The following is a 10,809-nucleotide window of genomic DNA, read 5'->3' as shown; positions in this document are numbered from 1 at the left end:
ACCTGACAGAACAACAGATGTGCAGGTTGGGGGACACCTGGGAAATAGTGACCATAAAATAATAACCTTCCAATTATCATTCAAAAGAGTGTTTCTTCAGCGAGAAACAAAAATACCAAACTTCAAAAAACTTCAACTAAGAGAGGCCATAGGCCATAGGCATAATTAATTGGGGGCACCTTTGGTATAAATATATGAACAAAAGATAGAAATAGTTGATATTAACGTTATGTGTGAAAATCTCTATATGTGAAGGTTAGTCATATTAAAGACGGTGGTACAATCAGCCTGTGATAGACTTTAGGATCTTGGAGTCGTTTAGGCCTCTCTTAGCTGATTAAGAAATGTGAAAAAAACTAAACTCAAGGAAAGTTTTTCTCTTAGAAAATTATTTTGTCTTTACAAAATCTATTGTTTGTTTTCTCAGTCGAGTTATTTTTTATTTTATTTCAGATGAGAACATTTTGCAGTCTATCCAAGTTAAGTAAACTGTTAGTACTTTGTCTTGAAATTTGTATATTCCAGATCTTGTATCTGCCTTTCATTTGAGAAAACAGCCTTGTCAATTCGGGACATTGGACTGCCAACATTTCTCAGCCAATTTTTCCTGAAAAAAAAAAAAGATTGGACAATGATAAAATACATAAAGGGGCTGCCTGTTACTTGCAAGACATTCATTTTTACTGGGATTGCCACAGGAATGACCCTTTATTGCCTCTATTGGTGAATCTACAAAAAACATGCACCATAAATACAACTCCAGATTTTAGAATAAAAGGAGGAAATTTATCATCCTCCTTACGCCTTTTTTGGCATAGAAAAGTCACATATCCACCAGATTTGCAACTTTTCAATGCAATTGCGACTTTTCTAGTCGCAATCTGCCTTTTACGCTGTCCTTACCAAGTCTATGAAAAGGAAGCATTGCGAGAGTAGGACCATCGGCCCAGCTAATTCATCATTGGATCTACGACAGCTTGGAGCTGCTGAACATTTCATTCTGGAGCACTGAAAGCCAAAGGAGACAGGTAACTTATAATGAGGCCTGCACCTTGTCATTAATACCACGTGCCTCCTCCGGGAAAACCGGCCCTATCATGCCTGGCTCAGCACACCCCAACCTTGATAAACCAGGGCCTAAATGTCTGCTAGTCGGTAAGTAAACTAAACTAAACACATAATAAAGCTGGACCTGATATTATGTGTTATTATTGTAACTGCTTGGTAAAACTCCAGATGCTTTGCAATGTAAGGAGCAGTTGAAATCACATAAAATGAATACCAAGCTGCACTGTACATTGGCGCAATCAGACCAACAAAAAACAGATAAATAATTAACCCCTTAGTGACCAGCCTGTTTTGGGCCTTACTGATCAAGCGTTTTTTCATCGTCGCGTTCAAAGAGCTATAACTTTTTTATTTTTTCCATGTATATAGCTTTATGAGGGCTTGTTTTTTGCGGGACAAGCTGTAGTTTTTAATGGCGCCATTTTGGGGTACACATAACTTTTATTAACTCTTTTTTGGAGGGAGATGGGAAAAACAGCAATACTGCCACTGTGTTTTTACATTATAGATTTTACGGTCATTTTTTATAAATAACATAATATCTTTATTCTCTATGTCAGTACGATTACAGTGATACCAAATGCATATATTTCTTTTTACGTTTTGATACTTTTTTGCAATAAAACACTTTTTTTTAAAAGATAAAAATGTTTTTGCATTGCTGATTCCCAAGACCCATAATTTTTTTTATTTTTCTTTCTATGGAGTTGTGTGAGGGTTTGCTTTTTGCGTAACGAATTGTATTTTTTATTGGTATCATTTCAGAGTAAATGACGCTTTTTGATTGCTTGTTATTATGTTTTTTCAGTGGCAACTAAGAATAAATTAGCAATTATGTCTTTTATTATGGCATTTACCGTAGGGGATAATTTATGTGATATTTATGTAGTCTGGGTCATTACAGATGCGGAAATACAAAACATATGGGGGAGATTTTTTTTTTGCATTTTTTTTCATTGAAAAGCGTATTTTCAATGGCAAAAAAGGCATAATTTTTTTACATTTTTTTTTATTGAATAAATGTCTTTTTTTTTAAACATTTTATACCACTTAATAGTCCCACAAGGGGACTATAACAGACAGCTTTTTGATTGATTTTAAGATAGCAATGCACTATCCCTATAGTGCATTGCATTTTAATGTCAGTGCTGATGGAAAATAATCAAGGCTGTCTTGGGGCCTTCATAGACCCCAGCCAGCCTTCACACACATCAGCGGGGTGCTAATGGGAGACAGAGGGAGTCAGAGGGAGACAGAGGGAGTCCGCTCCCTCTGTCAGCACTTTACATGTGGCGGGTGCCATTGCCTGCGGCATGTAAAGTGTTAAAGAGCCAGGATCGGCACTCCTGCCGGTCTGGGCTGTTAGAGCAGGGCCGCGGCTCTCATGTGCTGCTCGGTGGACCCGGGCAGTGCTTAGACTGGGCCTGCTGTAAATAGGCGCGGCCCAGCCTAAGGCCTCTTGCAAAACGTGGCAAAGGTACATAAAAATGACTATTGAAATTAACGGTACTCACATTATTTCCACTTTTTCCTTTGATCCTTGGACTTGCCCAGTAACTGTTCCATGTGGAGTATTTTTGACCCATCCAACAACAGCAACACGTTTGGCTTGGTCTTCTGTATACTGCAAATATAGACAGACTGAAAAATGGGCTATGAATAAACTGCCAACTAGGTTTCCTTTTCAACAGGTTTCTATTGCCCCTTATGGGCCAAGTAGCTTAGTTGGCTAGACTTTTCTATCTAATAAAAATATGAAAACTTGGTGGATCGGAGCATTACTTATGATATATTACAAATCCTTAGGCCCCTTTCACATGGGCGAGTATTCCGCACGGATGTGATGCGTGAGTTGAACGCATTGCATCCGCACTGAATACCGACCCATTCATTTCTATGGGGCTGTTCACATGAGCGGTGATTTTCACGCATCACTTGTGCGTTGCGTGAAAATCGCAGCATGCTCTATCGTGTGCGTTTTTCACATAACGCAGGCCCCATAGAAATGAATGGGGTTGCGTGAAAATCGCAAGCATCCGCAAGCAAGTGCGGATGCGGTGCGATTTTCACGCATGGTTGCTAGGTGACAGTCTATTCACTGTATTATTTTCCCTTATAACATGGTTATAAGGGAAAATAATAGCATTCTGAATACAGAATGCATAGTATAATAGTGCTGGAGGGGTTAAAAAAATAAAAAAAAGTTAACTCACCTTCTCCTCTTGATCGCGTAGTTCCTGGTCTCTTTACTTCTTGAATGATGAGCTGTGGGCTAAAGGACCTGTGGTGACGTGAGATCACATGCTCCATCACCACGGTGGTGGACCATGTGATTGGAGCATGTGATCTGACGTCAGAAGGAGATGCTGGCTGCGCGAGCAAGTGGATTAAGGTGAGTTAAATTATTTTTTTTTAACCCCTCCAGCGCTATTGTACTATGCATTCTGTATTCAGAATGCTATTATTTTCCCTTATAACCATGTTATAAGGGAAAATAATAAAATCTTCAGAACATCAATCTTAAGCCCGAACTTCTGTGAAGAAGTTCGGGTTTGGGTACCAAACATGCGCGATTTTTCTCACGCGCGTGCAAAACGCATTACAATGTTTTGCACTCGCGCGGAAAAATCGCACGTGTTCCCGCAGCGCACCTGCACATTTTTCCGCAACGGCCGTGTGAAAGAAGCCTTAGAGTTACATAACTTAAGTACATAACAAAATGTAGAGCAATTCACACATGAAACATATTAACGCTCAAGGCCAAACATTTTCTAGCAAAAGCCATGAATTGATCCTAAACATGGAAAAAAAAGTACAAAGGTAAGGTTTAATTTTAACCATCTTTTTAGATGTAAAAAAATCATGCAAAATGCACTCCAATTGCACTATGCGGGCAAGCATAGTGCAATTGGAGTGCATTTTGCATGATTTTTTTACATCTAAAAAGATGGTTAAAATTAAACCTTACCTTTGTACTTTTTTTTCCATGTTTAGGATCAATTCATGGCTTTTGCTAGAAAATGTTTGCATTCTTGCTCTAAGTGTAGGTTTTGTGGGAGCGTACATGACTGAGGCTAAGTGCTGCGTTAGTGGCAGGCAGAGAAACATGATAGAAGCTTAGTGCTGGGTTTCTAGGGGGCAGAGGGCACATGACTGGTGCAGTGCACTGTGTTTGAGGGGGCAGATGATTGGCACTAGGTGCCATTTTTGTAGTGGGGACACATGCAGACACATGTCTTTCTTGGGGCTACATATGTGTCTGTACAAAATATAGGATGTGGACCTGCAGTGGCCGCTCAGTTCAAGAGTTTAAAGAAAGACGAGGTAAGGTGGTGAAATGTTTTTTCTGTTTATGTACCTGCTGGCACTATAGGTTATTGGAGGGAACTCAGATAGTCAGGGCTGCTTTTAGACAATATGTGGCCCTAGGCAAAATTTGAAGTGGGGCTTCAAATAAAATATTGTAACACACTCACATTTAGTCAGTCCTGTTTGTATGCCAGAGTATTGCTAAGGTCTTAATAGACCAGGGGCAATAGCCCCAAGGTGTATGCCCCCACCCCCAAAATACATTTATATACGTATGTAGTTGTCAAATATTACTGCTATACAGTGATTAAATAATTACATAGTTACATAGTTAATGTGGTTGAAAAAAAGAAAAGGTTCCATCCAGTCCAACCTCCATATAGAAATTGAGCAAAGCACACTGTACAAAGGGGAATTTTACCAATGATACCTCTAAATGCCCTTGGTCTCTGCAGTAAACACTCCACAACCTTTTGCTCCTGAGTAAAGGCTGTAAAAGGCTCTTGGATGGATGCTAGAGCAGTAGGAAGAGGTTGTGAAGGGTGGCCAGCTTACATTGTAGGAAGGCTAGTGCCCACTCTAGGTTCTCTGCTGCTTGAGGTAAAGATTGAAATGGCGTCCCTGTCAGCCCTACTACTAAAGGTATATATGGATGGACATTACATTCCGTGCTACCAAACATACAGGAGAACACAGTGCTACATACCTCTTACATCCAGTGATGTCTCCTCTGATGTAGATGCTCTCTTTCCTCATCTTCTCCACTGGAAGCAGACCGCCATGATGAGTTATTTCAGCTATATCTCATCTAAGCAGAGTTTGCCATACAGACATATTAAATTCCTCACTTTTCGACCATTGTCCTCCTGCTGCCCCAACAGTGCCTGCTAGCCCCAATATTGTGTCCGTTGTGCTATCTAATGCCTCCAAATACTATACTGCCAAAAAATAATAATGCCCCCATCCCAAAGTACTCCTATTAGTAATAATTCACTATAGTCCCCTCAGTATTTATATTGCCCCCCCCTGCAGTTCCCAATTTAGTTATAATGATCCCTGCAGTTATGACTTCCCTGTAGTGCCAGTATGTATAATGCCCCCTTTAGTGCCAGTATGTACAATGCTCCCCTATAGTAATAGTATATAATGGTCCTCCATCCCCTCCAGTAGTTCCAATATATAATGCCCCCCCTCATAGCACGAGTATATAATGCTCCTGTCTCCCCTGTAGTGCCAGTATATAATGCCCGCCTGTAGTGCAAGGTTTATATAATGCCCATAGTGCCCCCAGTAGTGCCCATATTTAGTGTTAAAAAAAACCACTCACCTCCGTTTCTGACCACCATCCGTGATGTAGGTCACATGCCTGAGTTGTCATGTCATGTTGCAATGACATCACTGTGAGCTCCTGCCCGGGGTCTGAGGCAGCATGATGACATAATTATTAACGCCTGTGTCAGGACGCTTGGTGGCCTGTGGCCCATGAGGCTGAATGGTGTAGTCAGAATCCAAAAGGCCAGAGGAAGGCCACTTTGCCCCAGTGCTGGCTCCGCAGATAATGCATTCAATAATGGTAGTTATTGGAGTCTGGCCTGTACTTTTGTGGAAATCTTGGAAATCTTACATTTGTGGAGCATAAATTATCCTTAGAAATTACCTGATAGGGGTTGTCCAGGATTTTTAAAAAATTCAGCTTTCTGCTTCTTTTTTGTGTTCATATGTGCTGGTTTTCTGTGTTTGTTTGTTTTTTTGCTGTGATTATGTCCAAATAGCACCAAAAAAAGGTCACAAAACCAGCATGTATATATACGCCCTAACTCTATACCAACACTTGCTATTGCTGGTAAATTTTGTTTTACTGGCAACAGCCTCCTGGAGGACCAGAGTGGTTGCACACCAGCAGCAGGGGTTTTACCAGGTAATTGGTCTTTAGTTTTTTTATGGCATTTCCCTCCTTGGCTAAATTTTGTCTGATCTTGGAAAACCCTTTAATACCAGCTAGACCCATGGTTTGTTAGCATGGTGACAAAACCTAGCTATGATACCCAACTTAGCCATGGACAGACATAATCCTGTTTCTGGAAGAAAAAAAAAGCAAATCCTTTTTTCCCATCTTTTACAAACCCTTTAAAATATACAAGTATGATTTGCAAAGCAAACATAGCTGATTTAATGGGAGCTAAATTCTAGATTTTACTATGGTGCTGTTCTTGTTATTTCATTCTTCCTTTGTAATTGATTCCAGAAGAGAGATAAAACGTGTCTTTTTAATCTACTGTTCTTTTGTCTCCTGATTCCTAACATTAAACGGGTTTGTTTCTGGCTCAGCAGAGCTGAACACTGGAATTATCTCTGCGCCTTAGGAGTAATTTACTAGGTAACTGGTTAAATAAATTCTAAACTTTTTATAAATAAAGCTGTTTGGTTCTTAATAGTCACTTTGTAAAATAAACTTCTTGCGCTATGGTGTAATTCTTTTCCTCTGAATCCAGCCAACAAGGCAAACAATCTGTACTTTTTTTCTGTAGTCAGGACTGGCTTTGGGGACGGGAGGAGGCAAACTTGGCAATTCCAATGGCCTTCTTCAGGGCCAGTTTGATGCAGGGCATAGAAACCTATGGCTCCCATCCCTGCCTTTCATCCTCATAGGTTGCAGGCCACTAGGCCTGAAGCCTATTAGTAAGTAGAACAATGAAGGAGGTTGAGATAACTTCATAGCGACCTCCTGACCCACCTGAGACTTGGCGCATGAGGTCAGTGATGTCATCATGACTGCTTGCGCAGGGACATGCCAACTAAGGCCCCAGGCCAGAAGTGGGGCATAGTTGAGTCACATTATTATGATCACCAGCTAATATCCAGAGTAACCGCCATGTGCTGCACGGGCAACAGCTAGATGGGCTGGGAGCAGTGGCATACCTACAATAGCGGCAGACCACACAGCTGCTATGGGGCCTGTGAAGGGGAGGGGCCTGGAGTGGATGGAAGGCCCGCCCCTAATTACACTAAAATAGCTGCTGTGGCTCCACTATCACTTCTCCTTATCTGGTGCCGACTCCTGCAGTGACAGACAGTCCCTAGCCAGCCTATGCCAGTGCACTTTCCTCTGTGTGTCTGCTGGGTGTTGAACTGGCCAATAAGCATTTAGCAGAGTTAATAGCCTGCTGCTGATTGGCTAGCCTAGCTCAGTAGACAGAGACATGTCTTCCACCGCGCTGCCTGCCCGGCTCAGTGATTTATAACCACCCAGAGACGAACTCTAATCCCCAGAGACTGGTAATGTCTCCAGACAGCATGCCGTGCACAGCTACGGACAAGGTAAGGGTTCTTTCACACTAGCGTTATAGGAATCCGGCAGGCAGTGCTGTTGCCGTCACTGCTTGCCGGATCCGGAAATTAGTGTGCAAACGGATACCATTTGTTTCCGGATCTGGATGCAGATCTGTCTAACAAATGCATTGAAATACCGTATCCGTCTCTCTGGTGTCATCCGAAAAAACGGATCCGTTATTTTTTGCATGCGCAGACCAGGAAACCGGATCCAGTTTTCCGTAACACTTGGTACCGGATCCGGCATTAATACATTTAAATGGAAATTAATGCCGGATCTGGCAATCAGGCAAGTGTGTTTCGCAAGCTGCGGTATTTTCTCTGGCCAAATACCGTAAAAGTGACTGAACTGAAGACATCCTGATGCATACTGAACAGATTGCTTTCCATTCAGAATGCATTGGGATAAAACTGATGCGTTTTTTTCCGGTATTGAGCCCCTAAGAGGGAACTCAATAACGAAAAACTTTAACGCTAGTGTGAAAGTCCCCTAAGTAGTGTGCAGCTGTGCACTGTCAAAAGTAAAAAAAAAAAAAGTTAATGGGGAAGTGGGGGGGGGGGGGGGCGGAGTGTTAGTGTGAGGGGGCAGCAGCAAGCAGAGTTCAAGGAAGGGCACACTGCCCTCTACATAATCTCTTATATATAAAAATGAGTTTCTGTCTGTCTGTCTGGACGTCTGTCTGTTCTTTATGCGCAACCAAATGACTGAACCGATCACCAAATTTGGCACACAGGTACATCAGGTTTCTGGGAAGGTTCCGGGTCTTAGCTCTCTAGTACGTACCGTTCCTGAGATATTCCCAAAAAATTACCTGCATTAGCCAATACGAGCCTGCAAGTCTTTCTCTTCAAACTGCCATACACACAGTTTTACTCCAGATTTCCATAACAACCCAGCCATTTTTCTTCTGTGCTTATTGGATGGATTTTTTGCGACTGTCATGTTGCAGTCGCAGCATGTACCATGTCTCAGTGGGACACCTTAGCCTATCATTATAAAAGTTGTTGAGAAAAAATGTTATGTGACACATGTTGTCGTGTAGCCCTAGCGTTAAAGGGGCAGGGCGCTGTGGAGGTCACTGTTAAAGAGGCGGGCATTGTGGATGTTACTGTTAAAGGGGCAGGGCACTGTGGAGGGGACCGTTAAGGGGTCAGGGGCAACTATTAAAGGGGGAAAGTGTCATGGTCTTACCTTCTTGCTGTTCCCCTTCGTTTGACATGTGCTGGCGGCCATCTTGGTTTCTGGGTTTCTTGTAGCCTCCCACCCTGCGGCTTCTCCTTCCCACTGGGAGGAGCTGGATGCCCAGCTCATATATATAGGAGGTCTGTGGCTTCAGTTCCTTGCTTGGTCCTCCTGTGTTCACATGCTTCTAAGACTGCTGCTGCTTCTGGTTCCTGATCCTGGCTTCGTCTGACTACCCTGCTGGTTCCTGATCCAGGCTTCGTCTGACCACCCTTCTGGTTCCTGACCTCTGGCTTCGCAAGACCCTGCTTCGGTTTAGCCATCCGTTTGGACTTTCGCCTTACAGCTTGATTTTCAATAAAGCCTTCTTATTTCCACTCATCTCTTGTTGTACGTCCGGTTCATGGTTCCATGACATTAGGACCAAGCCATGAATTCTGACGGTACAGGGCCATCCTCGCTACCTACGCTGGTTGCCAGACTTGATCAGCAGGATCACCTGTTGGGTCGGTTCGCTGTGGCGTTGCAAACCCTGCTTGAACGCACGGCTCATTTAGCTTCCGTTGCCGATGGGTCGGTTGTCGCTCCTGGGCCCGCTCCTACTGCCGCTCCGGTTGTTGCGCCAGAGTCTACCCCGACACCTGTTGCTGCGCCTGCGGTGTTTCGGGGTATGACCGGTTCTGCCCCCCTTCCACAGCGCTTTGGGGGAGAGCCAACTCAGTGCCGAGGTTTCCTTAACCAGGTGGGCATTTATTTCGAGTTGCTGCCACATGCCTTTCCTACTGAGAGATCAAAGGTGGGCTTCTTGATCTCGCTGCTCTCGGACAAGGCCTTGGCCTGGGCCAGCCCTTTATGGGAGAACAACAATCCGGTGGTTGCCGAGTTTTCCGGTTTTGTTGCTTCTCTTCGGAAGGTATTCGATGTGCCGGCTCGTGCTGCCTCTGCTGCGAAGCTCCTTATGTCCATCAGACAGGGTTCACGATCCGTAGCTGAATATGCCATTGAGTTTCGTACCCTGGCAGCAGAGGTGGGCTGGAATAATGAGGCTCTGGTCGCTGCATTCTCTCATGGTCTCTCGGATGCCTTGAAGGATGAGGTTGCAGCTAAGGACCTACCAGTGGAGCTCGAGTCTCTTATTTCTTTCCTGATTTTGATTGACACCAGACTCAGGGAGAGACCTTCCTTTAAGGAGAGCCTGCGGAGGCCTTCTAACAGATTGGCGCCTACGTTTGCTGTCCCACCCGTGCCTCCCTCTCCTCCCACGCCTCCTGGGGATGACTTGTCTGGGGGTGAACCCATGCAGCTGGGGTTTGCTCGCCTGTCCGAGGGGGAGAGGGTACTCCGGAGACGCGAGGGCCGATGCATGTACTGTGGTCTCGGTGGGCATTTTCGGTTGGCATGCCCGAACCGTCCGGGAAACGCTCGCACCTGAGATCCTGTCGGGGGCAGATCTTGGGTGGAGTCTCCTCGTCCCCGGTTTCCCGTGTTGACAAACCACTGATTACTGTTGTCCTCTCCTGGGTCGGGGGCTCGGTGACGACCCAGGCGTTGGTGGACTCTGGTGCTGGTGGTTTGTTCATTGATAGTGTGTTCGCTGCCGCCAATTCCATTCCTCTGCAGCCTCGAGGTTCCCCACTGGCTCTTGAGGCGATAGACGGCAGACCCCTTCTGCCGCCACACGTGACTCATGAGACCCTTCCAGTGGGGATGGCCATTGGTGCCGTTCAGAGAGTCGGTCTGTCTCCAGGTTATTTCGTCTCCACACTACTCGGTGGTCTTGGGGTACCCCTGGCTCCAGAAGCATAATCCGACTTTCGATTGGAAATCGGCCGAGATCCTCTCGTGGTCACCGCAGTGTGGGGCTAGTTGCATCCATGGGCCTGTCAAGTTGCTGTGTACTTCCTCGGACTCTCTGTGTC

General features: G+C 44.5%; 1 protein-coding gene across 1 annotated transcript in view; it reads right to left on the bottom strand.

The window, feature by feature from the left end:
* Positions 1–475: 475 nt before the first annotated feature.
* LOC122920975 (acylphosphatase-2-like) overlaps positions 476–10,809 on the bottom strand; it is a 72,484-nt gene continuing 62,150 nt past the window's right edge. The window contains exons 3-4 of the mRNA XM_044270834.1: positions 2,583–2,692; positions 476–607 (exon numbers count right to left, since the gene is read on the bottom strand). Of these exons, the coding sequence (XP_044126769.1) occupies positions 493–607; positions 2,583–2,692 (225 nt within the window). The 3' untranslated portion in view covers positions 476–492. The remainder of the gene's footprint in view (positions 608–2,582; positions 2,693–10,809) is intronic.

This window comes from Bufo gargarizans, chromosome 10 (assembly GCF_014858855.1).
Source record: "Bufo gargarizans isolate SCDJY-AF-19 chromosome 10, ASM1485885v1, whole genome shotgun sequence".
Classification (NCBI taxonomy): Eukaryota; Metazoa; Chordata; class Amphibia; order Anura; family Bufonidae; genus Bufo; species Bufo gargarizans.
The sequence above is the reverse complement of the archived record's forward strand: the minus strand, read 5'-3'. Positions and strand labels throughout refer to the sequence as shown.